The following is a 27,699-nucleotide window of genomic DNA, read 5'->3' on the forward strand; positions in this document are numbered from 1 at the left end:
TGACCTCAACCCTACACAGGTGGTTTGGGATGAGATGGACCGCAGAGTAAAGGAAAAGCAGCCAACAAGTGCTCAGCATATGTGGGAACTCCTTCAAGACTGTTGGAAAAGCATTCAAGGTGAAGCTGGTTGAGAGAACACTAAGAGTGTGCAAAGCTGTCATCAAGGGTGGCTACTTTGAAGAATCTAAAATAAACAAATCAAAATAGATTTTATAACACTTTTTTGGTTCCTACGTGATTCCATGTGTTACTTCATAGTTTTGATTTCTTCAATGTAAAATAATTTGTCAAAATAAAGAAAAACCCTTGAATGAGTAGCTGTGTTCAAACTTTTGACTGGTACTGTATGAGAGAGCGAGAGATAGATCACACACCCACACACTTTATTTCAGGTAACTATTGCATACTACATGCATTATAGCTGATTAACATTCAGAGGTCCTTCTCTTAGGTTTTAAAGGCATGTACATATAAGTAGAGATATTAGATGTATGTAGAAGATAGCAGGTAGTGTTGATTGAGCTGCTTGAGAGAATATTCATAAAAGTACAGTAGTACTGATAGACTACATGACCAAAAGTATGTGGACACCTGCTTGTCAAACATCTCATCATGGGCATTAATATGAAGTTGGTCTCCCCTTTGCTGCTATAATAGCTTCCAGGCTTCTGGGAAGGCTATCCACTAGATGTTGGAACATTGCTGCGGGGACTTGCTTCCATTCAGCCACAAGAGCATTAGTGAGGTCGAGCACTGATGTTGGGCGATAAGGCCTGGCTTGCAGTCAGCGTTCCAATTCATCCCAAAGGTGTTCAATGGGGTTGAGGTCAGGGCTCTGTACAGGCCAGTCAAATTCTTCCACACCGATCTCAACAAACCATTTCTCTATGGGTGCATTGTCATGCTGAAACAGGAAAGGGCCTGCCCCAAACTGTTGCCACAAATTTGGAAGCACAGAATTATCTAATTCTATGCTGTAGCGGTAAGATTTTCCTTCATTGGAACTAAAAGGCCTAGCCTGAACCATGAAAAACATCCCCAGACCATTATTCCTCCCCCACCAAACTTTACAGTTGGCACTATGCATTGGGGCAGGTAGCGTTCTCCTGGCATCTGCCAAACCCAGATTCCTCCGTCGGACTGCCAGATGGTGAAGCATGATTCATCACTCCAGAGAATGCTCCAGAGTCCAATGGCGGCGAGCTTTACACCACCCCAGCCGACGCTTGGCATTGTGCATGGTGATCTTAGGCTTGTCTGTGGCTGCTTGGCCATGGAAACCCATTTCATGAAGCTCCCGACGAACAGTTCTTGTGCTGACGTTACGTCCTGATGCAGTTTGGAACTCTGTAATGAGTGTTGCAATCAAGGACAGACAATGTTTTACACTCTTTGGCGGTCCCGTTCTGTGAGCAGTCCCGTTCTGCAGGGCAGAAATTTGACGAACTGACTTGTTGGAAAGGTGGCATCCTATGATGGTGCCACATTGAAAGTCACTGAGCTCTTCAGTAAGCCCATTCTATTGCCAATGTTTTCTATGGAGATTGCATGGCCCCCCCAAGCTCTGACAGCTACGTTAGAGGAACATTTTTACTTTCTATGCCTGTGATATGTGGTTGTCCCACCTAGCTATCTTAAGATGAATGCACTAACCTTTAGTCACTCTGGATAAGTGCATCTGCTAAATTACAAAAATGTCAATGCAAGAATGTGTGGCTGAAATAGCAGAATCCACTAATTTGAAGGGGTGTCCACATACTTTTGTATATACAGTGTATATCTGTGTGAGAATAAGTTAACTATGACTCCGTGTGTGTATACAATGACTGTGTGTACACTGGGTGGTTATTCTCTCCAGGAGAGGAAGTAGAGCTGGCCCAGTCCATCGCCACACACCAGTTCACTGGAGCAGTGTGGGTTCACCTCCAAGACCAGAACAGGACCCGCACACACAAACACACCCACCTGAGCAAAAACACAGAGAGCTAGTGTAAGCGCGTGCACACACACAGCATTACTGTGACTATTCATCTGTTCTTTGTGAAATTATTTGAGCGCGTGAAAGAGTTAGAATGACATGCACCTGTTTCTTGGTGTTTCTGTCCCACATTTTGACCGTTCTGTCATGGGACGCCGAGATGATAGTGCTGTTGGTGAGTCTCAGAACACTGATCCTGTCACTGTGTGCCTAGGGAAAATCCATCAAAATGATCATAGAAAATAAGACAACAGTTTCCTCTTCAAGACAGTCACCATCAGAGAAAAGGGAGAGATCTTACAGGTTTCCTGCTGCTCCAGGAGTTGATGTTTGGTGGCTGGTTGAACCACATATTCCCCTTGGAATCTCCACACACCACCAACTCTGGAGACAGGACACAAATTACAGTGCAGTTAATAAATTATTAATTTACAGATGATTCACAAGTAGTATCAAAATTAATATGAGTATGTGAGTGTCATTGTACTGCAGTGCAGCTACCTCTTTCCACAGTCACAGCAGTTATCCAGCCACCTTTTCCACCACAAGTCTCCTCCATTTCTAGCTCAATTTTACCACATGATGACTGCAGGTCAGTCTTTGGGCCCATGGCATACTAGGGAAGGCAGATAGGACCATATTATAATCTACCAATAGAACTCTTATTAAAACTATCTAAAACAGCAGCAGGTCATTGATGATGATTATGTCGGTGATGGTGGTAAACTTACCATGAAGCCAAGCACAATCTGTCCTTTCTTTTCGCCCACCAGCCAAGTGCTTTTTTCATCATTGGCCACCATCCCAAGAATTTGTGTGTCATCCTTCCAACTGCAATTTAGGCAAGTTATGTACATTTCAAGTCAGTATTTTTCATCTAATAATGTGTATAGCATAAGTGAGTGAGTGCTTTACTTGTCAATTTCTCTATCAGCGTCAGCGAGGACATTGATGATATTTCCATCCTCACAGGTTCCCAGCAGGATGGAGCAGTAGTACAGGTGCATCACTGGGGTAGGCACTGAGTATGTGGAGACCTTCAACAGACTAGGGACAAAAGGATGACAGTCTTTGCCGGCATGCAATGCAGGTGTACAAGAACAAATAGACTAAAATGTAATCCATGTACTACTGAAAGTTTTACAAATTTGCAACCAGCAGATATTTCCTGAATCAATCTCGCACAAATGCCAAATTGGGCCAACAGCAACCGTCACCATACTGTGAAAACTTGACATATAATAGCCAAGAGCTGACCTTGCAGCGTTGTGCTGAGGATTCCACTCCACCTTCCACACTGACACAGAGCGTTGCCTGCATCCCACAGCAAACTGGTCATCAGGCATGGAGCATATCGCTGTTACACTACTGTCAGACACCTGAGCGACACAAGCAAATCAAAGATAAACCAACTTTGTTCTATTAGTCAATGAGAGAATCACAACACTACAAGGTGCTGAATGGTTGGCACTGTATGGAGATACCTTTTTGTGGCCAACTGCAGAATTGTGTTTCCATAGCTCCACTCTGCCAGACTCATAGCCAGACAGTAGCAAATCCCCACTCTGGCAGAAGGACAGAGCGGTAACAGTGCCCCTCTGGTTGAGAGGACTCTCTGGAGGAAAAAATAAAGAGGGGAAATGAATCAATAAAACAAGTATAGAAATTGGAGGATTGGTTTAGGTTGACAATTCAGGTTTCTAAATGTGTTACCCATTGCTGCAGCAACGCTCCAAGACCTCAACGACCGATCTTGAGAAACAGTGAGGAATGCCGGGACTCCTTCCTGCTTTGAGACTGCTCCATGTATCCCTCCGCTGTGGCCTTGCAAGGTGCTGTGATGCTGTACCTAGAATTAGGCAAAGAGATAATCAGACCAAGCATCACTGCATATTGATACATGTATCTTATTCAAATCAACCTAAATCCTAGAAATTACAAGAAAATTGCATTAATCTCACCTGGAAGGGGTGCCACAGCTTCACTGTGCCATCATCAGATGCCGTAGCAACCACCATGTCCTCCTGCTTAGTCTCCTTGGTCTTGTCTGAATATAAAACATTTAGGAACAATACACTATATGACCACAATGCTATGTGTATCATAGTATTTTTGAAAAGGGGAATAATATTAATAAGTATACTGCTCAAAAAAATAAAGGGAACACTTAAATCCAATTTATCAACCCATGGAGGTCTGGATTTGGAGTCACACTCAAAATTAAAGTGGAAAAACCACACTACAGGCTGATCCAACTTTGATGTAATGTCTTTAAAACAAGTCAAAATGAGGCTCAGTAGTGTGTGTGGCCTCCACGTGCCTGTATGACCTCCCTACAACGCCTGGGCATGCTTCTGATGAGGTGGTGGATGGTCTCCTGAGGGATCTCCTCCCAGACCTGGACTAAAGCATCCGCCAACTCCTGGACAGTCTGTGGTGCAACGTGGCGTTGGTGGATGGAGCGAGACATGATGTCCCAGATGTGCTCAATTGGATTCAGGTTTGGGGAACGGACGGGCCCCATAGCATCAATGCCTTCCTCTTGCAGGAACTGCTGACACACTCCAGCCACATGAGGTCTAGCATTGTCTTGCATTAGGAGGAACCCAGGGCCAACCGCACCAGCATATGGTCTCACAAGGGGTCTGAGGATCTCATCTCGGTACCTAATGGCAGTCAGGCTACCTCTGGCGAGCACATGGAGAACTGTGCGGCCCCCCAAAGAAATGCCACCCCACACCATGACTGACCCACCGCCAAACCAGTCATGCTGGAGGATGTTGCAGGCAGCAGAACGTTCTCCACGGCGTCTCCAGACTCTGTCACGTCTGTCACGTGCTCAGTGTGAACCTGCTTTCACCTGTGAAGAGCACAGGGCGCCAGTGGCGAATTTGCCAATCTTGGTGTTCTCTGGCAAATGCCAAACGTCCTGCACGGTGTTGGGCTGTAAGCACAACCCCCACCTGTGGATGTCGGGCCCTCATACCACCCTCATGGAGTCTGTTTCTGACCGTTTGAGCAGACACATGCACATTTGTGGCCTGCTGGAGGTCATTTTGCAGGGCTCTGGCAGTGCTTCTCCTGCTCCTCCTTGCACAAAGGCGGAGGTAGCGGTCCTGCTGCTGGGTTGTTGCCCTCCTACGGCCTCCTCCACGTCTCCTGATGTACTGGCCTGTCTCCTGGTAGCGCCTCCATGCTCTAGACACTACGCTGACAGACACAGCAAACCTTCATGCCACAGCTCGCATTGATGTGCCATCCTGGATGAGCTGCACTACCTGAGCCACTTGTGTGGGTTGTAGACTCCGTCTCATGCTACCACTAGAGTGAAAGCACCGCCAGCATTCAAAAGTGACCAAAACATCAGCCAGGAAGCATAGGAACTGAGAAGTGGTCTGTGGTCCCCACCTGCAGAACCACTCCTTTATTGGGGGTGTCTTGCTAATTGCCTATAATTTCCACCTGTTGTCTATTCCATTTGCACAACAGCCTGTGACATTTATTGTCAATCAGTGTTGCTTCCTAAGTGGACAGTTTGATTTCACAGAAGTGTGATTGACTTGGAGTTACATTGTGTTGTTTAAGTGTTCCCTTTATTTTTTTGAGCAGTGTATTTAGTAAAGATGCAATACCTGGGTCAGGTAGCACAGAGCAGTGGTGTATGCGTGACCTGTGAGCTGAAATCGTGCTGATTTCCATCCCTGAATCCCATTTCCACACGTGCAGCTCCCCCTCGGCACAGCCTGCTATCACAAACTCTCCCTGCGCACCCCCCAAGACAACACAAACATCAAGACAAAATGGAAACACCATCACAACTTACAGTGCCTCATTACATATAGACACCACAATTTCGCCGTGAAGACAGACTTTTTTTCCCCTCAACACCTTCTCCATTAAGACTAGAGTTTAAAGCCATCCATCCAGTACTATTTTAGAGAGGTCCACATTGCCCCCTATTGTTAGACTCACCAGGCAGCAGACTGCACTGAGGGAGGATCTCGCCAGGATCTCTCTCACACTGCGACCTTTCTGTAGGTCCCACACACGAATCTTGCAGTCACTGGAACAGCTCACCTGAGAGTCAAACAGACAGTAAGTTACTTGGGTTTAATTCAGAAGTCTCTTTCTTGTTGAAATGGGAATTATCATCAGATAAAAACAGGCAACAAAAGGACAAAGTCATAGAAGAAAAAAACACTATCCAGACACTCACCACACAGTTTGGGCCCCAGACACAGCCAGTTATCCAGTCTCCATGGCAGTGTGGTAGAGACTGAGTGAGAGTAGGAGGAGAGGAACTGGTATTCCACACCATTAGAACCTGAAAAGAAAGTCACATTATCTCTACAACTGTCACAAGTAACAGACAGCTCTTAATATTCTTGGTTGTTTCCATCAACAACATTCCCACTATTCACAATAAAAGTAAAATTGCAACACACCAACTAATCCCTCATGGACTGACTACGTAAACAACTGGTACCATAGATCTGTCATGATACAACGGGATGCATGAGATAACGAGCAGCATTAGTTTCAGTGCTTGGGTTTTTTGTCAATGGTTATTTGGACAAAACACGATTTCACAGGTGTTCACAACTTTCACATTTCTGAAGGGGACATTTGGCCCATAGACTTGCCCGTAACTTGCAAAGAGAGTGGGTGGAGCTCTTAGTTCCGATCCTCATTCTCTCTCTTCCTTTAACACGTATGGACCCAGAACTTAAAATCGAGCATCTGACCACTTTAGTTCTGGGTTAACTGAGATTACACACCAAACGAAACTCAAATATGAACACACTCTTTAAACCTATACCTGATCTTTTCCACCAGACAGCAACTCCTCCCCAGTTAGATTGAAGGCCAGGCATGTGACCCCTCCACTGTGACCTCTCAGGACAGAAATCACACTGGGGTCAACCCAGGGGTCAGAGGTCAAGTCCTTCACTGCCCACAGAGCAATGGAGCAGTCATCTGAGGAAAGAGATGGAGAAAGTTAGTAAATTGTCTTAATAAAATGATTAGATGAATTAGTGATTAGTACAAAATGAGTTTACTATTGATCAACTGAGTGTTTAATGAGTGTTTAAGTTCTTGGTCTGACCTGAGGCAGAGGCCAGATAAGAGGAGTTTTGTGCCAGGGCCAGGATGGGGCCTTGTTGCACCCCAAAACATCCCAGCAGCACCATGCCTGCCTCCTCCTCCTGTCTCCACACCCTCAGCCGCTGGTCCCCGCCCCCAGACACCAGCAGCTCAGGTTCGTCTGCAGCCAGCCACATCAGGCAGAGGATAGACACCCGCAGGTCCTTGCTAGCCCATGTCCTCTCACCTGCGCAATAGGGTTGGAGTGTGTTAAGTGATTCATTAAATTGATTCATTTCCTTGGCTTGCAGAGTTGTGTTTGTTGGCAAACTTAAAACCATATACCTGATTCAAGACTGAAGAGCTTCAACCCATCACCATGGTAACCCACTGCAGCATAACCACCAGTGACAGCCACACATAGAGCAGCGGGCTCCGTGGTTGACATCTTCTTTCCCTTCTGAATAACAGACTCCTGAATAACAGACTCCTGTCAAGGCAAACAAAGTGATTTTTGAGATTCCAAGTGACAGAAATGGAAATTGAGGAACTTCTGAAACATGAGTGGAACAGCATACCTTGGATTCTCCAAATACATTCACAGAGCGACCTAGACCACCTGACCATAACTGGACCTGTGGAGGAAGGGGGGGACAGGCACATAAGGAACCTCTCAAAGTGTGTGTGTGTGTGCGTGCATATGGGAAGATCTCAATTGCTTACTCCTCGCATCCGCTCTCCTCATCTCCTCAAAACCCATTGGATGAGAAAGCCAGAGGTCCCTCCTCTCTGAAACTTCTCCTCCAATGGGTTTTGACAAGGAGAGGATGCAAGGAGTATGCAACTGAGATCTTCCATGTGTGTATGTGTGTAAACCATCCTTCTCACCGTGTGGTCAGATCCAGCACTCAGGAGTACCGTCCCTCCCAGCAGGAAGGTGAGCACCTCTGTAGATCCGCTGTGAGCCTGGTAGCGCCCCACACAGGTAGAGGCTGGAACTGACCACAGCCTCACCTCTCCAGACAGACAGCCAGAGCATAGCAGAGAAGAGGAGGGAGAGAAAGACAGACTGCGTACTGACCTCTGATGACCAGAGAGAGTCTGGAAGGGAGGAAGGAGGAATGATGAAAGAAAGGTTGTTTTAAAACAAGCGAATAAAACATCTAACAGTGTGACATCTCTCGCTGCAATATGGTCCTTCATTCGACTAACCGTAACTTCACCCTTCAGCCAGTTCCAGAGACGCACAGCCCCATCCCAACCCCCAGCTGCCACAAGATGACCTTCGGGGTCAAAGGTCACACAGTTCAGAGGGCTAGTGCTGGAGAGGGCTGTGACCAGACTGCCCTTTGGAGATGACCACACCTGTGGAGAATAACATTGATAACATTAACGTTCAAATGAATGGCTGAAGTAGTAATCAGAGAGACTGGCATAGTCTTGATGTGAGACTCACTTTAAGGCTTAAGTCCAGAGACACAGTTGCAAGGTGCTTCCTGTCTGCACTGACGTCACTTCCTGTTATTCTGTTTGAGTGGCCATCGATGAGGGCAGTTCTAGAAAGACAAGACAGTTGACCATTTCGTATGTCTGCAAGATTGGAATTTCGTAATCCCATATAGGCCTTGGGAACTTTTTTTTTTATTCCAAGCATTGTCTCACCTGCAGCCATTTTCAACATCCCACAATTCAATCCGTCCATCAAATGAAGTAGTTCCCATAAGCCCCTCCCTCAGAAAGACACATCCTGAGATTCCGTCACAGCTGCTCACCAGTGACCTCACTTCCTGTTAACGGTCAAGGTAAAATGGACTTAGATTCAAAGATGGAGCATTTGAAAGATATTACTGTCATATTTTAGTGCTGATGGTGGCATATTGTCCTTTCCTAGTCTGTTAGGTCAGTGGCATATTGTTGTTATGAAAAGAGAGCAGGAGTTTACCTGTCCAGTCTCTGTGTGGATGAGGTGGAGGGTGCCCTGTCCAGTCCCTACTGCCATAACCCCACCCCCTGGACTCACAACCACACAGGTGGGCTCAGAGGAGAAGGTGGAGACCAGCTTACTGTGGTAACAGAGGACACCAGCATCACCAAGATAACAATATAACTAATTCACTGAGGTAGGGAACACAGAGACCAATATGGTCTAACTGCAATAACTGTAAAAATCAGATTAGCTACCTGGTTTCCGTCTGGGTATGTTGTTCATTGTTCAGACACCTCATCACGTGCACCCCTTTTCCCATCATGCCTTGTGCCCATACATGGGCGTCAGTGTGGTTGGGCTCGTTGAGAGCTTGCTGCAGAAACAGGGCTGGCCATGAGGACAGGATGGGAGCATGGCGCTGCAGGAACCCGAGACAATCTGTCAGACAGCTCTGGTCTTCAGAGGAAAAAGGAGAGGAAGACTCAACTCTCGGCTTTCTGTCTGAGGAACAGATTCTAGAGACTTTTCTATGCAGGTAACCGGTAAAAAGAGATCAATTATTTTACCTAAAGTGTCCCATGAACCAATACCTTCCGACTTGAACCTCTTGCCTGCAGTGAAGAGAATAATAAAAAGTGGAAGTAGAGTAGATTAAAAGTTACTAGATAACCTAACACCCATCATCGAATGAAGTACTTCCATTTCTCCAGAGAGGTGACTTACCAAACAAGCTGTAGGTCTCCAGGAGGTGGTGCAGGAGGCCATGGCGCACACTGGCAAACAGGAAATTATAACTAGAGAGCAGGCAATGCAGCGCCTCCCACTGGCCACTTCTCATCTGAACAAAGACAACCAAGTGTTAAGGTGTGGTCAGTGACACAGAGGTCAACTGGGAGAGAGGTTAAAAGCGAGAGGAAGTGTCACTGACCAGGTGGAATGGCAGGTTCATGATGGAGCTGGCCTCACAGTGAAGAAATGTGCATGTTCCCTGAGGATCTGCCAGCACCCAAAGATGGGCTGGGAGAGAAATAAACAAATCCTTGTGTATCCATGTTTGATTATATACAGATGTAAGCAGTGAATTTGTGTGTAGGATCTTTATAATAGTAGCTACCTGCCAACAGGATATGAGCCCTGGTCCAGTCAGCCTCTCCTGGTAGGAGGAGCTCTTTTTTAAAGGCCAGCTTGACCTCGGGATTGGTCAGTGCCAGGAGGTCATCCGGGCCGTAACAGCGGGATGGATCAATCAGGCTGCAGAACAGAGTCAACAAAGAGATGGACTGTGTTTACGTTCAATTCCTTACAACAGCGCATTCCATGAGAGGGAGTGAACACTTCTGGGAGAAGGGTAGAGAATTAAACATCAGCCAATATTAGTTTGATTGCCTCATCAACCCAAGTCTGACCTCCGACTGCCCATCATCTGACACAGTCTCATACCTCTGTAGACTCCGCACCATGTGGGAGAAGTTTGCCATTGGGACACGCTTTATGGGCTTTCTGGCCAAGTGAAGCATATCCTGCCATGTTGCCTTCTCACCTCCAGAGGTCAGGCCGTTGCACATGTTCAGTATAGCATATAGGTCGCTCTCCCTCAGGCCTGCAATGGAACCAGGGGGGAATTGTCATGACATGTCACAGAGCACCATTGCTGAGTGAGATGAGTAAATGTGATTAGTAAGTAGGGTCTGAATATTAGTGAGTGGTAGATTTTAGCCACTGGAGTCACTTGAGCAGATATAAAAGTTTGTCCACACCACCATCAGCCACCAGGTAAGGAATGTCCAAAATAGGTTTTGGGTAACATATAGGACGTACAGTCGAAGTCAGAAGTTTACATACACTAAGGTTGGCGTCATTAAAACGTATTTTTCAACCACTCCACAAATTTCTTGTTAATAAACTATAGTTTTGGCAAGACATTTACTTTGTGCATGACAAATAATTTTACCAACAATTATTTACAGACAGATTATTTCACTTATAATTCACTGCATCACAATTCCAGTCGGTCAGAAGTTTACATACACTAAGTTGACTGTGCCTTTAAACAGCTTGGAAAATTCCAGAAAATGAAGTCATGGCTTTAGAAGCTTCTGATAGACATCATTTGAGTCAATTGGAGATGTACCTGTGAATGTATTTCAAGGCCTACCTTCAAACTCAGCACCTCTTTGCTTGACATCATGGGAAAATCTAAAGAAATCAGCCAAGACCTCAGAAAAAAAATTGCAGACCTCCACAAGTCAGGTTCATCCTTGGGAGCAATTTCCAAACGCCTGAAGGTACCACGTTCATCTGTACAAACAATAGTACGCAAGTATAAACACCATGGGACCACGCAGCCGTCATACCGCTCAGGAAGGAGACGCGTTCTGTCTCCTAGAGATGAACGTACTTTGGTGTGAAAAGTGCAAATCAATCCCAGAACAACAGCAAAGGACCTTGGGAAGATGCTGGAGTAAGCAGGTCCAAAGTATCTATATCCACAGTAAAACGAGTCCTATATCGACATAACCTGAAAGGCCACTCAGCAAGGAAGAAGCCACTGCTCCAAAACCACCATAAAAAAGCCAGACTACGGTTTGCAACTGCACATGGGGACAAAGATCGTACTTTCTGGAGAAATATCCTCTGGTCTGATGAAACAAAAATAGAACCGTTTGGCCATAATGACCATCGTTATGTTTGGAGGAAAAAGAGGGATGCTTGCAAGCCGAAGAACACCATCCCAACCGTGAAGCACGGGGGTGGCAGCATCATGTTGTGGGGGTGCTTTGCTGCAGGAGGGACTGGTGCACTTCACAAAATAGATGGCATCATGAGGCAGGAAAATGATGTGGGTATATTAAAGTAACATCTCAAGACATCAGTCAGGAAGTTAAAGCTTGCTCGCAAACGGGTCTTTCAAATGAACAATGACCTCAAGCATACTTCCAAAGTTGTGGCAAAATGGCTTAAGGACAACAAAGTCAAGGTATTGGAGAGGCCATCACAAAGCCCTGACCTCAATCCTATAGGAAATTTGTGGGAAGAACTGAAAAAGCGTGTGCGAGCAAGGAGGCCTACAAACCTGACTCAGTTACACCAGCTCTGTCAGGAGGAATGGGCTAAAATTCACCCAAGTTAAACAATTTAAAGGCAATGCTACCAAATACTAATTGAGTGTTTGTAAACTTCTGACCCACTGGGAATGTGATGAAAGAAATAAAAGCTGAAATAAAATCACTACTATTATTCTGAGATTTCACATTCTTAAAATAAAAGTGGTGATCCTAACTGACCTAAGACAGGGAATTTTTCCTAGGATTAAATGTCAGGAATTGTGAAAAACTGAGTTTAAATGTATTTGGCTAAGGTGTATGTAAACTTCCAACTTCAACTGTATGTGTGTGTGTTGAAAAGACAGTGGATGCAGTTAGTGAATAAGGTGGTTTTGAAGTGCCCTGGCTCTCACCGTTGCTGCTGACAGTCAAGGCGGCTAACGCCCAGCCCAGTCCCACTTCTCTGTACTGGGACTGCAGTCTGCTCAGGCTGTGCTGCACCAGCTCACTCAGAGACGGAGGAAGAGCCTGGAGGCTCTCCTTCATCTGGAACACAGACACTTATTCATCATCTGACACAGATCATCATGACTATGGGTCGGGTCAATGTGACATGCATGATGTCTGACCTTTTCAAAGGAGGCAAAGTTCCTCAGATCCTCACAGGCCAGGTGCAGATAAAGTGGACTCACTGCTCCCTTCTTCATCAGAAGTGTCTGAAGCTATACAGGTACACAGAGACAATAGTTAATTAATGGTGACAAAATTATACAGAGCAGGTCATACTATTCACAACACTGTTAGTTGGCTTTTCAGAGTGATGATATGGGGTCCCATGTGGCTCAGTTGGTAGAGCATGGTGCTTGCAACACCAGGGTTGTGGGTTTGATTACCACGATGGACCAGTACAAAAAAAGTATCCACTCACTACTGTAAGTTGCTCTGGATAAGAGCAGCTGCTAAATTACTAAAATGTAAAGATAATAACCTGATTATTGAAAGCGGAGTCACTAAGCTTCTTCCCGTAAACGCCAAGTTCCTTCTGAACTATCTCCTTTCTGTCCGGCAAAGAAAGCTGTCCTAAAGGAAACAAGAAGGCCCGTTTCCTCTTGGCGAGGACTCGCAGCAGGGCCGAAGTGGAGGTGACACTCAGCACCAATGACACACCCTGTCAGAAGAACACAACAGAAGAAAGAGTAGAAGTTTTGTATGCGTTATGTTAAATCCTATACTATATGATACTACATCACAATCAGTGGAGGCTGCTGTGGGGAGGCTCAATGTCTGGAACGGAGCGAACAGAATGGCATCAAACACATGGAAACCATGCGTTTGATAACATTCCACCAATTCTACTCCAGCCATTACCACCAGCCCGTCCTCCCCAATTAAGGTGCCATCAACCTCCTGTGGTCACCATGTACACAGATAAACTGAAAACGTCTGTGTACATTTAGGCTGAGTTTCTGACCTGAGGAAGGTGCTGTGGTATCCAATCAGAGGTCAGCTGTCCTGTACCATCCTGCACATGCTCTGCCCCATCAACTAGCAGGGCCAGTGGTTGGTCCTTCCTGGTGTCACTCAACTGGGAGTGGAATTCTGTCAGCAGATCTCTATGATAAAACAGATATGATTGGATTAGTCTTCAGCAGCATTGGCCCTTCCTATTGACTCAAGCACATTTATTGGCAGGGTCATTGAAAGGCCATTTGACAAAATCTGGATAAAATGTTTGCTGTCTGCACTCACTTATAAGAGGAAGGGAGAGGCAAGTCTTCTTTTTCATTGCCTCTCCGTAACCACTGTACAAGGCAGCGTAGAAGGTTTTCCACAGTGCATGCTGATTGGGTAGCAGCAGTGGAAAATGAGATGACATCACCTCTAGGGGTTTTCTGGGACTTGGTAGGAGTTCTTAGGGCGTTCGCCAGAGCAGCCTGTGTGAAGGGAGGAGACAATTTATGAGAAAAACCTTACAGAAACCGGGTAGGACTAAAAGATGGATAATATCTTTATACTGAGCGAATAAATTATGTTTGTGTATCTCTGCTAAAGCTGCTGCTATGGTTTACCATGAAGACAGTCTTGCCCTCTCCTGGAGCTCCCTCCAGCAGCACCATTCCTCCTTTGAGCTGAGCCTCCTGCACCTTCCCCACCGCCCCAGAGAGCAGCTTGGCACGGCCAAAGAACTGCCGCTGCAAGGCACCCTGGTGCACTTCCTGCGCTGACAGATCTGGCCTGGAATCACTTTCATCCGTTTCCTGTCAGAGAAACAACATCAATACAATGATTGGTGGAAGTGGAACTCAAAATGGCTTCAATGTTAAGTTGTCTGTCATTTTTAAAGTCTCTAACCTCTACAAACTGCTTCAACAGTGCCCCCCAAAGGTCCTCAAGCACCACCTTCCCAAACTCCTCCAGGCCTTTCACATAGGGCTTCCCATCCACAACACCACCCCACTCACAGGGGTAACTGAGACAGAGAGAGACAGAGAGACAGACAGAGCACATGAGACCAATAACCTTAATAAAGCTACTTCAAGACAATGTGTAAGGAACAGAAACTGAGCTCACTTCTCTGTGACTTTTGCTTCACTATCCACTATTCTTCTTTTCAGGTCAGCCATCTTACATTCAGCCTCCTTGGACTCAGGAGAAAAGTCTGACCTCCACGCCACAGGAACAGACCTGAGAAAAATCAGGAAACAAACATTGTACGATGATTATTAACATTATTTAATATTCAAATGCATACAGTCATAATTGTATTGTTCATATGAATCATTGGCAGATGAAGGATTGGACAAATTAGTATTTTTCAAGGCGTGAACCTGGATAAGTGAAGTGGACTGATTTGATAGTGTACCTAGACAGGTGGGGTGTCCTGAAGTAGCAAAACATGCGATTCTGAGCTGTGTCTGGATGAAGGGCCTGGAACTGTCGAATCTCCATCTCGGTGATGGACAACCCCGATGGAGCAGAATCCAGCTGTAGAGAAGGGTAACCAAATCATGAAATATCTTTAGCTTATTAAGCATATTTTCTGACTAGATGTGGCTGCAAATAAAACTTCTCTCCTGATAAAAAACATGACATTTTGTGCAACCAGACAGCTTAGTAGGACTAAGAAAGAGAGAGATGGAAAGAAAGATAGCGTCTTGAGAAGGCAAGCCTTACCCAGCTGTATTGTGGGAGGTCTGGTAGGGATGGACGGGGAGGCAGCAGTCCATATCGCTCTCCCAGAATGCCTAGCAGCAGTTGGCTACGGCACACCTCTGAGAGACAGAGCTCCACGACACGCCCAGTCTCCTCCTCAGTCACCCCCCAGCGCAGTTCCACCTCCTGCAGGTAGAGGCAGTGTGGCGCCGCACGACGCCGGAGCTCAGGGAACACACTGCGCACCAAAACATCTCTCTCACCGTGCATGTCTCTGAACGTGGAGGAGACAAACACACGCACGATTCGCCATCTAAAAAGAGACAGGTAGGACAGAGAGCAAACGACAGGCAGAGAAAAGGAGGGGGATAAGAGAGTCAGTGATGCAAGAGGAGAGAAAAGATAGTAATGCTCAGTTGGTTTCGTGTTCGTTCAGCTCTGTGGTTCTCTTGGTAACCCTATGGCTACTCTATGTTGTCAGAGACAGCCCAATCATCAAGTATGGATAATCATGGACAACCAAACCAATTTTGAAGGAAACGTATTCAACCTGCCCTGCCACAGTACCTCAGCTTTGGAGTGGCAGGAAGTGGGGTGATGGTAGATTCTCGCTCAGCCTCTTTAGCACCCCCCTGTGGCGGGATAATGTGATGCAGCTTGTCTATGTGTTCCACGTGATCCAGCAGTCTAGACGAGCCTCTTTCAGCCACAAACCTGTAGAGTTAAACAAACACTTCAGAGACACCATGCCACAATGTGTGTGTGTGTGTGTGTGTGTGTGTGTGTGTGTGTGTGTGTGTGTGTGTGTCAGAGACAAGAGGGTGAATGAGAAGAAAGCTTGCCTGAGGATCTGCTCGCTGAAGCCTTGGAGTACCACACAGTTCCTGTCTGTGGATTGGTCTGTCGTCCTGCAACAGACAGAGGCAGGACATACATGGCGAAGGTTGTAGCTGTTAACACACTGGGGATATAGAACATGGACTGAAAATGCTCCTTCCAGGAAAGAAAGCGAGCAGGGTGACTACATGGTCTTATAGAAAAGGTAGTTTCTCATAGAATAGTAAATGTATGGAGACAGCCCACTGCTTGCTCTCTCCTACGTGGCAGAGATGTGCTGCTGCTCAGCACACAGAAAAGCACCCCCTACCTTTTCCCAAAGAAGATTTTCACTACGAGGGTGTTGTTGTTCACATCCTTCCTGTATCGGTCAAGCGCTATGTCCATGTTATTCTCCAAGTGACGATCCCCCAGCACGATGATATTGTCCACCTGAGAATGAAGACGGGAAGGTCACAATTCAAAGTACAATTAAGTCAAATGGAGCCCTGAAAACAATTCAAAATGTGCAAATGTGCAAATAAACACACCTTGTTTTTCTGCGTCATCTCTCTGGTCATGAAAGAAGAGAATGTTTCATGCTTGTCATAGGCATTCTGAGACTCCTGTTAGAGAAATTATTCAATCTACTATCAATCTCCAATACATCAGACTTTAAATATTCACTTCAGTTTATTTAAAAGGACTTCACTGCGATGGCGTTATGTTGGAAGTGTATTGAAACCGTTACAACAGCGTGTAGATAGACGTGAGGGAAAGGAAGCAACAGCCTCACCTCTAACTGCTTCATCACATGCCTGACATTATCCAACAGCACGTCTGACTTGAGCTCTACTTCTGCACAACCCCACCAGTGAAAGTGGATCAGCTGGGGATGCTCAGCGCTGTGGGCTATCATCAGTGACAGCAACACTGCCACCTCCAGCATCTGTGAGGAAATACACAAATCATCAGGGTCAGTAATAAGCACAGATTACAGCTGCTAGGCGTTGTAGTGTGGCCCCATCTAGAAAAAAATCCCTAGCCCCTACTCACTAGGCACTTGTCTGGGAGGACTGGACAAGTCTAAGCAATATGGAGACAATGTGATCTAGCATGTCTGAGGGAAGGGCGAAGCTGCTACCATACTGACTATACTTCCCCATTTATTTTAGATCTACACAAGTGCGTAGAGGGGAGAGGCTAGGGGTTGTTTCTGGTCAGGGATGTAGTGTGTTGAGGGTTCTTACAGAGGGTGTGAGTTTCTCTTCCTTAGCTTCATCTACATTCTCTGCCTCCAAGTCAGACGGGCAGCAGAAGTCCTGAGTGGCGCTCCAGGTGCTGTCCTCACCCATGTTACCAGCGAACAAGATGACGGTGCGACCAGGGAGGGGTGGCACGTTGTAACGGCACGAGATCTGCACCGCTGTTTCCAGAGCCTTGCGGTACTGCTGCAAAAGGGCCTGCGAATACAGTCTCTGGCTGTGGACACACACGCACTTCAGGGTGCATCCTCCTTACTCAGTATAAACATACATCTAATTATTATCACGCAAACACATTAATGCAGATTTTAATATTACAGTTTTTCTCTGGACTTCCTCTACCTGATAAATATTCATTATCAAATCTCCCATGTCTCTTGGTTTCCCTGTCTGGATCACCTGATTCCTCTCCCAGCTGAATACCCGGTGTTGCTGTCTGTACCTGGCTTTCTTCAACTGACTCTTCTTCATGTTGTAGATGCGGTAGACAAAGGGCACACCTAACGCCACCCTCATCCTCTTCTGCCCAGCCGTCTCCCAATCCAGACGACTGAGGCTCTTGCTCTTAGGAATCTTCTTCAGAATGCCCCTGAGGATCTCCTTAGAGCTGGAGACCGCTTTCTCTGATGCACGGGCTAAAAGAGGGAGGTAAAGCTTTGTCCGACAACATCAAATGTAGACTTCTCCAAACTAGAATGTATTGATGTTGCTAGAGTGTATGTTTGTGTGAAAGATACTAACCCATGTTGTTGAGCTCCATTATGACCTTATAGGCGGAGAGGAAACGGAAGGGAAACTGTCTGCTCTGAATCACTGCTTTCTGTAACACCACCAGTGTTTTATTGGGATATGGGTGTTAATGTAAACATGCTGTATTCCCTACTGCAATTTCTAGCAACTTTTATTTGATCCTCTGCTAGACTTGCATCCTAGAGGTCAAAATCTACATGGATGTTGGACATGTGCTGACAATATATTTTTTATTTGTCCAATGATTTATTCTGCCGATTGCTTGAACATATTATAAAACAAGTGGGAATTAAAAAAATAAAATGATTCATGGTTACTCACCCTGAAGGTCAGTCTTCCCAGAATCTTCTGATGATGCCGCTCACTGATGCCCTGGGTTATCATATTCCTCAAGTTCCTCAGCATTGCCATGAAGGGCAGAGAGTTACTGTCTGTAAAATAAATAAGGACAGCATTATAACAATATTACAGCCACAATCTGCAGCATTGATTCACTGTGACAGTGTGTGTGTGTGTGTGTGTGTGTGTGTGTGTCAAATTTCATTGGTCACATACACATGGTTAGCAGATGTTAATGCGAGTGTAGTGAAATGCTTGTGTGTGTGTGAGAGAGAGAGAGAGAGTTTTTAACTATACCTATCAGTTTCTCCCAGGTGGAGGCTTTGTTTCCCTCTTGGCTGAGTTTGCGTTCCCATGTGTCTGGCTGTTTGAGCTTCATGCGCTGCCCTGCCCGCTCCCTGTCCCATACCCCACTGAGCCCACTGCGGGAGAACGCCTTGGGGTCACCAGGGTACCTGAAACACACATACAAAGCACAGTATCGAGATTGTATACAGCTCAGAAAAGTAAAAAAAATGTTAGCTAATAGATCTTTGGATCTGCAAAATAGAAAAACATCTGTCAACTTCGGTGTTTGGTATACAGTACCGCTTTCCCAGTATGGCCAGGACATGCTGAGCAGGCTCTTTGATGTGGAGCCTCTTGATCATCTTCTTCAGACTGAACTCACTCTGCTTCTTATCCACCACTGGTCTCTCCTCCATTTTCAACTGCAAACATTTACATTATAGTAATTTAGCAGACACTCTTATCCGGAGCAACTTACAGTTCATGCAAAATCTTAAAATAGCTAGGGGGGGTGCTGTGGGTTTATATAGTTTCAGAAGATGGGTAAGGCTATGGACTGCTGTCCTAGCTTCATACAGAGAAATCACACACACACACACAGTATAGGCTACATATCAACATTTCCCAAGACATCACAACAGCTAAAAGAGATTATTAGCATGCTAGAGAACACAAGACTGTACACACAAAATATGACACAATACATACAAACACAAAATACGTTTCCATCCAAGTTTTATGGGAGTAAAGTCATACTGTAGGAAAAAAAATGCAATTTTATAAATGCTAGCAGGTAATTTATTTGTTCGACATGGTGGGATCTTCTTGTGTCAGTAAAATGTATTTAGCAAGAAAATGGCAGTGGAAACACCTTTATGCGCATATAGTGATATGATAACCATCATATCAATGTAAACTTGGAATCACGCGATGATATGGTGTGTGGTTCATTTATTTAATCTGTAGCCTAATAAAACTCCCACTACGACTCAGTTTATTGCAGTTTATTAGGCTACAGATTAAATAAATGAACTTCACAGAGCTGTGCACGATGCTCCTTTCCAATAAATAATCGAGGGTCTTATTCTGGTGACATGATGATCAATGCTTAAAAATCAATGCTTAAAAATATGAATCTTATCCATAATAATCTCATCATCTAGACTAGACTACCTGCACAGCCTACCCGCACTGTATCTGCGAGCAGTTGTTGGCTAGAGTGCACATGACAAGAATTTGCTATTTAACACAACAGACTGTGATAAAACTAAACGGTAGAGTTGAAAATGCATTAAAACACATTTTTATTCAGAACATAAAAACTGTGTGCACCAAGTCATCATGCACAGATTGTTATCCGCAACAGGTCTGTTCGGTGGAAACACCACTAGTGGGAAATGTAGTATTTCTCTTCATGCAGATTTTAGAACATTCACATGAAAATCTGTCACCAATAGGATGGAAACCTAGCTCCACACTCACATATTTCTGCAGATTGGTGGCATCACTTCCAAGCATGTTCGCCCATTTTTCCAACTGCTGAGTGGATGGTTTCTGTGATGGAGAGAAAGAGAGAGAAGATGGAGAAGAGAAAAAACAAGGTGTGTGTGTGTGTGTGTGTGTGTGTGTGTGTATGTACACACGCTTGCCGTACCTTGCCTTTGGGTCTAGAGCAACTGTGTTTGCAGCGATGTTTGCGTGTGTTGTATTTGGCCAGCTGATACTCATTGAACTGCTTGAACTTGTCTCCCAGGGCTTTCTTCAGACAGGTGGGTAAAGAGTGGCCAAAACACTGAAGATGACATCACAGTGGAAAGGTTAGGAGAGATATTCGGTGTGGATCGGCCTGAGCAAAGCTCTGCACAGAATCCCTGATCTACAAATCAGCTTGCCTCCCAAACAACAACTCATTAAGTGATCAAGATGAACAAACATGTGCAGTACCTTACCGAGTCTGTCACATGCTGTCAGAGCAACTCACAGATCACTGCACCTGTACATAGCCCATCTGTAAACAGCCCATCTACCTACCCCATCCCCATACTGTATTTATTTATTTATTTAGCTCCTTTGCACCCCAGTATCTCTACTTGCACATTCATCTTCTGCACATCTACCATTCCAGTGTTTAATTGCTATATTGTAATTACTTCACCACCATGGCCTATTTATTGGCTTAATTTACCCTCACTGTATATAGACTTTTTGTTTTATTTTACTGTATGTATTGTCTATTCCATGTGTAACTCTGTGTTGTTGTATGTGTCGAATTGCTATGCTTTATCTTGGCCAGGTCGCAGTTGCAAATGAGAACTTGTTCTCAACTAGCCTACCTGGTTAAATAAAGGTTAAATAAATAAAATAAAAATAAATAAAATGTAGAGAGAGAGACAAACATGTGCAGTACCTTACTGAGTCTGTGTGTGAGAATGAGAGTGAGAGGAGAGAGACATGTCCTGTACCTTACTGAGTCTGTGTGTGAGAATGAGAGTGAGAGGAGAGAGACATGTCCTGTACCTTACTGAGTCTGTGTGTGAGAATGAGAGTGAGAGGAGAGAGACATGTCCTGTACCTTACTGAGTCTGTGTGTGAGAATGAGAGTGAGAGAGAGAGGAGAGAGACATGTCCTGTACCTTACTGAGTCTGTCACACTTTTATGTCCGTTTTAGATTATGGTGATATTATCTATATGCATGCATCGGCAAACACATTAAAACCACTGGATGCTATTACCATTGTGCACTCAGGTTAATCACGGGTGAGTTACAAAACTCATCACTGTATTCTATATCAACATGTGGGTTGGGCCTCTCTATCTGTGAGGCGAGAGCAACATGCTCTCTTGTTTATTTATAAAGCACTTCTTTTAAAACTACCTCCATATATATATCATCATTAATTTCCACTAGATATACTAATTTTAAAACCAGATCACAGATGTGGATTACATTAGAGACTCCTGCGGTCTCCACAGAGTTGGGTAGGACTGCCTTTAGTTCCTTTGCACCTTATTTATGGAACAAACTGCCGATCCAACTTAAGTTAGACACTCAGGTGTCCCTTGCCCATTTCAAAAATGTTATGGAGGATCAATATGATGTTGTCTGTGATTGTTTCTTTGTTCTGTATGTTTGAAATGTTCTTGTCTGTATGCCTAAAACTGTACATGTCAACATGTTTACACAGGGCACAGCCGTAAAAGAGATCCAGGTCTCAGTCTGTTTTCCCTGTTAAACTAAAGATTAAAAAACAAAAAAAACATGTAGAGAGAGAGAGACAAACAAAGAGCAGTTGAGATTAGTAAGAGATTCACAGAGATTGACCAAGACTCACCGTGCTGTAGAGTCTCACCACTTCCAGCCAATCAGAGGGTAGCTGCACAGCTGCACAGAAGTACCTACGCACGTGTGGCTTAGTGGTGGGCAGATGGGCAGCAAGAGCCAAAAGGAAGTTAGCTGTGATACGGATGTTCAACTCCTGTCTGGTGTAAACTGCAACCTAAAGGGGAACAGGAAAATATGGTAAAATAGGATAACTGTTTAATGTACCCCAAAATCCATAGAGGACCCTAGTTGGACATCACCAAGAGAGGTTCTCCAGAAACACACACCTTGAGGAGAAACTGGGGATCGTCGGTAGAGATGGCTTTGGACAAGTTTTGGATCCTTTTCCAGACACTTTCCTCTACATCCCAGTCCTTCTGACCGGGAGCAGTGCTCGTATTCACCAGAGAACAGCACACCTCATTCAGCAGCAGGTACTGATTGAAGGGAAAGTGTGAGGAAAATAAATTATGGGGTATGGTTTTGAGGTTCAGATTGATGTTGAGATACATGGTTTTCTGTGCGAGACTAAATGCAGAATCTACTCCCTCACCTTTTTGTCTTTCAGTTCTTCCTCCAGTTCATCTTTCCCCCTCTCCATCTCACCAAACTCCTGTTTCCCGAATGGCATGGTTTGGTCCAACTTCTCTTCATCCAATACCATGTCCAAGACAGGCATCTCTGTGGATGCCTCAGTCATGAGGCTGTCCTGGTCAGAATCCTACCATTTCATAAGGAGGAAAGAAAACACATTTGGTACAATGGCAACAAAATGTGCCAGGATTGGAAGGGACCTTGTGCAAACTACATCACAGAAAGCCAAACTGAAAAGGATGCATTGTGCCATATACCACAGTCATCTCTTCATAGTAAGACAGCGCGTCCTCAGAAGCAGGCTGCCTAATTCTTCCTTCTCCCCCCATCCGCTCTTCTACATTCAGAACCGGAGGGGGGAGAGAACAGGTAGGAGGCAGGACACGAGTAGAGGGTGCCAGGGTTGAAGAGAACAGAGGGGGGAGGGGGGAGGGAGAGGGGAGAGAGAGGGAATGAGGGAAGAGTAGTGAATCCTTCTTTAGGAATTTGTTCTCTGTGCTGAGGAGTGGAGAGGTGAGGAGGGGGGAGGTAAGACAGGGAGAAGTGAGGGAGGAGGTGGTAGTGGAGAGGAGGGAGGAGGTGGTAGTGGAGAGGAAGGAGGAGGTGGTGGAGGTGAGCCTGGAGGGCTGGAGAGAGGGGCAGGAGGAGGGCTGGGATACTGGTCCAGAGAAGGCCTGAGGCAGCACAGATGCATGGATCAGGCATCTGTTCTCCATGCTCTGGCCAAGGTAGTTAGAGTAGAGCCCCCCTGATGCAGCCTGCTGGTCCTGGGCCCCATGAGGCTGGAGCAAAGTCAGCACCTTCATCTCTGCTGGAAGACAGGTCAATACTGTCAGGCAAATATTCACTCAGTACAGGGAGGGTCCTTTTTACAGTACATCTAGGACAGCGTTTCCCAAACTCAGTCCTCGGGACCCCAAGGCGTGCACGGTTTGGTTTTTGCCCCAGCACTACACAGCTGTTTCAAATAATCTGGTTTTTGCCCTAGCTGTGTTGTGCTAGGGCAAAAAAACTAAACGTGCACCCCTTGGGGTCCCGAGGAGAGTTTGAGAAACACAGCTCTAGGACAAACAGATTACACAGTACCTCAAGGGAAGAATGTCATCATACAGTTTTACACCTATTGTAACCTGTGCACGTGGAAAGTAAACTTTGAAACTCGACTGACTACGTTTGTTAGAGATAAGCAGTTCATCCGCATTCTAGCCAGGTCTTATTTAAACAGTCAACGGTAAAACATACAAAATGGCATTCATGTGTTTGGGTGGGTCGCTTGTATGACAAAGAGAGTGGTAAAAAAAGAACAAAGTTCACTCGACACACAGATAAAAGATTGTCTTGTGCTTTAGATATGACTGGCTCATTAAATGAATGACAAATCCAGAACCATGCACCAATGCTGTTCTGTCCATGTCCAGAACACCAGACTGAAGTGGTGCTTGTACACAATGATAGATTGGTACATTACTGCCTAGCTCTGGTCCAGGGCGTTAGGGACGCGCACTAACGCCCTGGACCAGAAGTATCAATGTTCTTCCTACAAATTTAATAACACAGAAACACGAATGTCCAGACTAGAATACATTGTGCCCATAGAACAGTATTCTGGGAATTGCACAGGGATGAAAGTCTAAAACCAGGTAGTAATCAAAAGGCACATTGAAGTAGCTAGGCTACCCAGATTTACAAGTACTTTGAATGGGCGTGACTGTAGCTAAGTCTTCCGAAAGTCACAAACAGAGACTCAAACTTACCTAATAAGTAGCGGGACAACTACTGGCTAACACTTCTCAAATAATTCTATATGTGTTCAAAGCAGCAAGATTAAATATTATTTCCGCATACGTCTACGCCATGTAGCTGTCTGTCAGACGAGCGCACAACCTAAACAGCTATCCTCTACGGACACCGTAGGAGATCATATGACCAGGCGCTCCTCCCCTCCGTTTGTTTTCGCGGAAGTAAAAACGATCAATGTGGTAGCTAGTAAACTAACATTTGTGTTTCCAACTGAAAATTATCTTTAGAAACATAACACTAGTCAGAAAATGTTCCAGCAGAATATGACTAATTGTGTTACTTTTCAAACCAAATTAAGCTCAGTTATGGATGTGTTGGCCAAAGCTGCGGTGGCAGAAATAAGTAAAATGTTCGATGATGGGTTTGCTGTTTTACGCTTGGAAATGTGCCGAAGAGAAAATGAAATTGAATCCTTGAAAAGACAATTATTGTTTATGGAGAACGAACGGCAAACGACGAGGTCCAAAACGCAAGAAGCAGGCTGTTCTTCTACATGCTCGTCGTCTTCCAGCAGAACGGAGGAGGGACAGGGTGAGCCACCTCCTGCTTACTGTATTCATATAAATATAATTCTGAAATATGTTTCTCAACTCAAGGGTCAATTCTTCAAAAATATATAAAATGCAGTAGGACTGAATCCTTTAACACAATGCCTAACTACTGTAGCTAGGTTTCAGTTGTATTGTTTACTTTGTTTAAATTGTGCAGTGCTCTCTCTCAACTTTGATATTGACATACCGGTAACGTTATGCTTCTGACAATTCATTAAAACCTCCACTTTCAGGGTCCAAGGGGTCTGATGAGGATGCTAGTGAAAGGACTTCATTTGAGCAGAACGCCAGAGAGAAAAATGACCAACTGGATCGAAATAGACCACAGCCACATGCAGAAGAAGTAGAGGGGCTTGATGAACAGTACAGGTCTGGCCACAGAGAGAAGGGTAGTGGACTAGAGTTAGTGAAGAGAGAGCAAGCGGAGGAGTATGATGTTATTTCACTACATTCATCAGGAAGTGAACATGGCACAGAGATATCAGATCATGAGGAAACTGAGTTTGCTGTGGATGAGAGAGAGAGTCAGCTCTGGGCGTCTTTAACAGAGCGCAACTGTGACTCGGAGGGTCCAGATTGCCATAAGTGCACAGAACAATATCCACTGGATCAAGATACAGACATACAGCTCATTCAAAGTGCAGTGGAGGGTCTCAATAGTGGTCCATCATCAGAGATGGGTGACATTAACAGAGTTATGACAGAAGAGATGCGAGCACAGTCTGTTTGGAATGTGAGAAGAAGTACCCCTACAGATTTGGCTCAGGCACAGCCAGGACAGCACAGAGAAACCATGCACCCAGAGAGAAGGCAGGATGGGACAACTACCAGAGTGCTGTCAGACAAACAAACGCTAGCCAATGAGGGTGCAGCATATTCCAACATTTGGTTAAACAATGTATTTTCACTTGCCCCAAATAGTTTTCACTCAGCAAAAGTACCCCCAAGGAGAACCCTAGCAAGGGAGAAGTGGTTTGTTTGCTCCTTTTGTGGAAAGAGCTTTGACCGGTTTGGTCACCTGGAGATGCATCAGCGGATTCATACGGGAGAGAAACCGTACAGCTGTGTCACGTGTGGGAGGTGTTTTGCTCAGCAAAGTAATCTCCGCACACACCAGCGAGTACACAGGGCACTCACAACAAACCAAACTGTCTACTGATCCATCACCATGACGAGACAATTTAGAGCATCCTAGAGAAACCAGCTGGGGCCCACCCCGCACATTATGAAACACAACCTCATTGACAAACATTTTCTAATGAGGAGACCATCAAGACACTCTTGCAGAAAGCAGCAGTGTGTTACTTTTGTCTTCCCATTCTATAAAGTGAGACCCTACCACAACTGTTGCACTAGTGGTGCTTATATACTGTAGTGAGGGATCAGAGTTGCTGGTTTACAGCTTCCTGCTTGTAACCTTTTAAGGAACGCTTAAGAGGAGGATCTCCATCATCTTTAGGTTTTTGTAGAGCTATGCCAGACTAACACTACAATGGACATGCTTTTGTCAATGCATACATTTTTATGAATAAATGTGAATTCTCTCAAACTTTGAGCCCTTTCGTGTGTGTGTGTGGATTCTATAGGTGCCAGGATAATGTTCAGGAGGGCTAACATCTGAAATGTTGCAGATAGAACTGACATGGGTCCTTGGATGTACATGAGAATCATATCTATTATACACAATGTATTTCTACATTTTTATACAGAACTTTCTGTAATGTTGTACCCTACTGAATTCCATCCTTATTAACCTCTTAAGCCAACAGTTTGTGTGTGGGTGGGGGGGGGGGGGGGTGTATTTACACTGAACGAAAATATAAACGCAACATGCAGTTACAGTTCATATAAATCAGTCAATTGAAAAATCCATTAGGTCCTAATCTATGGATGTCACATGACTGGGAATCCAGATATGCACCTTAAAGAAAAGTAGGGGTGAGGATGAGAAAATTAGTCAGTATCTGGTGTGACCACCATTTGCCTCATGCAGCGTGACACATTTCCTTCGCATAAAGTTGATCAGTCTGTTGATTGTGGAATGTTGTCCCACTCCTCTTCAATGGCTGTGCGAAGATGCTGGATATTGGTGGGAACTGGAACTACAACACTCTGTCTTACACGTTGATCCAGAGCATCCCTAAAATGGTCAATGGGTGACATGTCTGGTGAGTATGCAGGCCATGGAAGAACTGGGACATTTTCAGCTTCCAGAAATTATGTACAGACTCTTGCGACATGGGGCCGTGTGTTATACTGAAACATGAGGTGATGGCTGTGGATGAATGGCACGACAATGGGCCTCAGGATCTCGTCACGGTAGCTCTGTAAAATTGACATCGCTAAAATGCAATTGTGTTCGTTGTCCATAGCTTATGCCTGTCCATACCATAACCCCATCGCCACCATGGGACGCTCTGTTCACAACGTTGACATCAGCAAACCGCTTGCCCACACAATGCCATACACGCTGTCTGCCATCTGCCTGGTACAGTTGAAACCGGCATTCATCCATGAAGAACACACTTCTCCCAACATGCCAGTGGCCATCGACGGTGAGCATTTGCCCACTGATGTTGGTTGACGCTGAACTGCATTCAGGTCAAGACCCTGGTTAGGACGAAGAGCACGCAGATGAGCTTCCCTGAGACGGTTTCTAACAGTTTTTGCAGAAATTCTTCGGGTTGTGCAAACCCACAGTTTCATCAGCTGTCTGGGTGGCTGGTCTCAGACAATCCAGCAGGTGAAGAAGCTGGATGTGGAGGTCCTGGGCTGGCATGGTTA

The 27,699-nt window shown here is 45.2% G+C and overlaps 2 protein-coding genes across 3 annotated transcripts; one reads left to right on the plus strand and one right to left on the minus strand.

Annotated features, from left to right (window-relative positions):
• Nucleotides 1-364: 364 nt before the first annotated feature.
• tep1 (telomerase-associated protein 1) lies at nt 365-24,567 on the minus strand. Of its 2 annotated transcripts, none has more exons than XM_045694256.1 (56): nt 24,319-24,567; nt 22,822-23,372; nt 22,524-22,691; nt 22,258-22,407; nt 21,981-22,145; nt 20,302-20,439; nt 20,130-20,201; nt 18,948-19,069; nt 18,657-18,814; nt 18,342-18,451; nt 18,012-18,090; nt 17,713-17,905; nt 17,256-17,487; nt 16,802-16,954; nt 16,557-16,631; nt 16,337-16,458; nt 16,032-16,097; nt 15,757-15,903; nt 15,211-15,502; nt 14,900-15,021; nt 14,608-14,721; nt 14,389-14,506; nt 14,106-14,294; nt 13,786-13,970; nt 13,508-13,649; nt 13,025-13,204; nt 12,666-12,758; nt 12,450-12,582; nt 10,433-10,592; nt 10,107-10,243; nt 9,921-10,009; nt 9,716-9,830; nt 9,559-9,603; nt 9,247-9,448; nt 9,008-9,128; nt 8,728-8,852; nt 8,522-8,621; nt 8,278-8,430; nt 7,954-8,166; nt 7,644-7,700; nt 7,411-7,555; nt 7,088-7,312; nt 6,800-6,957; nt 6,197-6,304; nt 5,953-6,057; nt 5,613-5,742; nt 3,942-4,027; nt 3,694-3,829; nt 3,465-3,595; nt 3,238-3,359; nt 2,896-3,027; nt 2,712-2,811; nt 2,482-2,596; nt 2,282-2,364; nt 2,086-2,190; nt 365-1,967 (listed from the first exon to the last, which is right to left on the minus strand). In XM_045694256.1, the coding sequence occupies exons 2-56, from the start codon at nt 23,368-23,370 to the stop codon at nt 1,848-1,850; spliced, it is 7,785 nt and encodes a 2,594-aa protein (XP_045550212.1). In that variant the 5' UTR covers nt 23,371-23,372; nt 24,319-24,567; the 3' UTR covers nt 365-1,847. The 2 variants fall into 2 exon arrangements, with proteins under 2 accessions (XP_045550212.1, XP_013996177.2); XM_014140702.2 differs by having other exon boundaries at nt 22,822-23,375; nt 24,319-24,545.
• On the plus strand, nt 24,525-26,470 carry LOC106569383 (zinc finger protein 233). Its single transcript, XM_014140703.2, has 2 exons — nt 24,525-24,895; nt 25,149-26,470. Exons 1-2 carry the CDS (start codon nt 24,613-24,615, stop codon nt 26,072-26,074), a joined length of 1,209 nt encoding a protein of 402 aa, XP_013996178.2. The 5' UTR covers nt 24,525-24,612; the 3' UTR covers nt 26,075-26,470.
• The last annotated feature ends 1,229 nt before the right edge of the window (nt 26,471-27,699 follow it).

The sequence above is a fragment of the Salmo salar genome, chromosome ssa14, assembly GCF_905237065.1.
Source record: "Salmo salar chromosome ssa14, Ssal_v3.1, whole genome shotgun sequence".
Lineage (NCBI taxonomy): Eukaryota > Metazoa > Chordata > Actinopteri > Salmoniformes > Salmonidae > Salmo > Salmo salar.

Coding starts and splice junctions, on each gene's coding strand:
- tep1 (XM_045694256.1), bottom strand. CDS start 23,370: ATGAAGGTGCTGACTTTGCTCCAGCCTCATGGGGCCCAGGACCAGCAG. Junction 12,583..12,665: donor ACTTTGCCTCCTTTGAAAAG/GTCAGACATCAT, acceptor TCTGTGTTCCAG/ATGAAGGAGAGCCTCCAGGC. Junction 7,313..7,410: donor GCTCTTCAGTCTTGAATCAG/GTATATGGTTTT, acceptor CCTATTGCGCAG/GTGAGAGGACATGGGCTAGC.
- LOC106569383 (XM_014140703.2), top strand. CDS start 24,613: ATGTTCCAGCAGAATATGACTAATTGTGTTACTTTTCAAACCAAATTA. Junction 24,896..25,148: donor CAGAACGGAGGAGGGACAGG/GTGAGCCACCTC, acceptor CTCCACTTTCAG/GGTCCAAGGGGTCTGATGAG.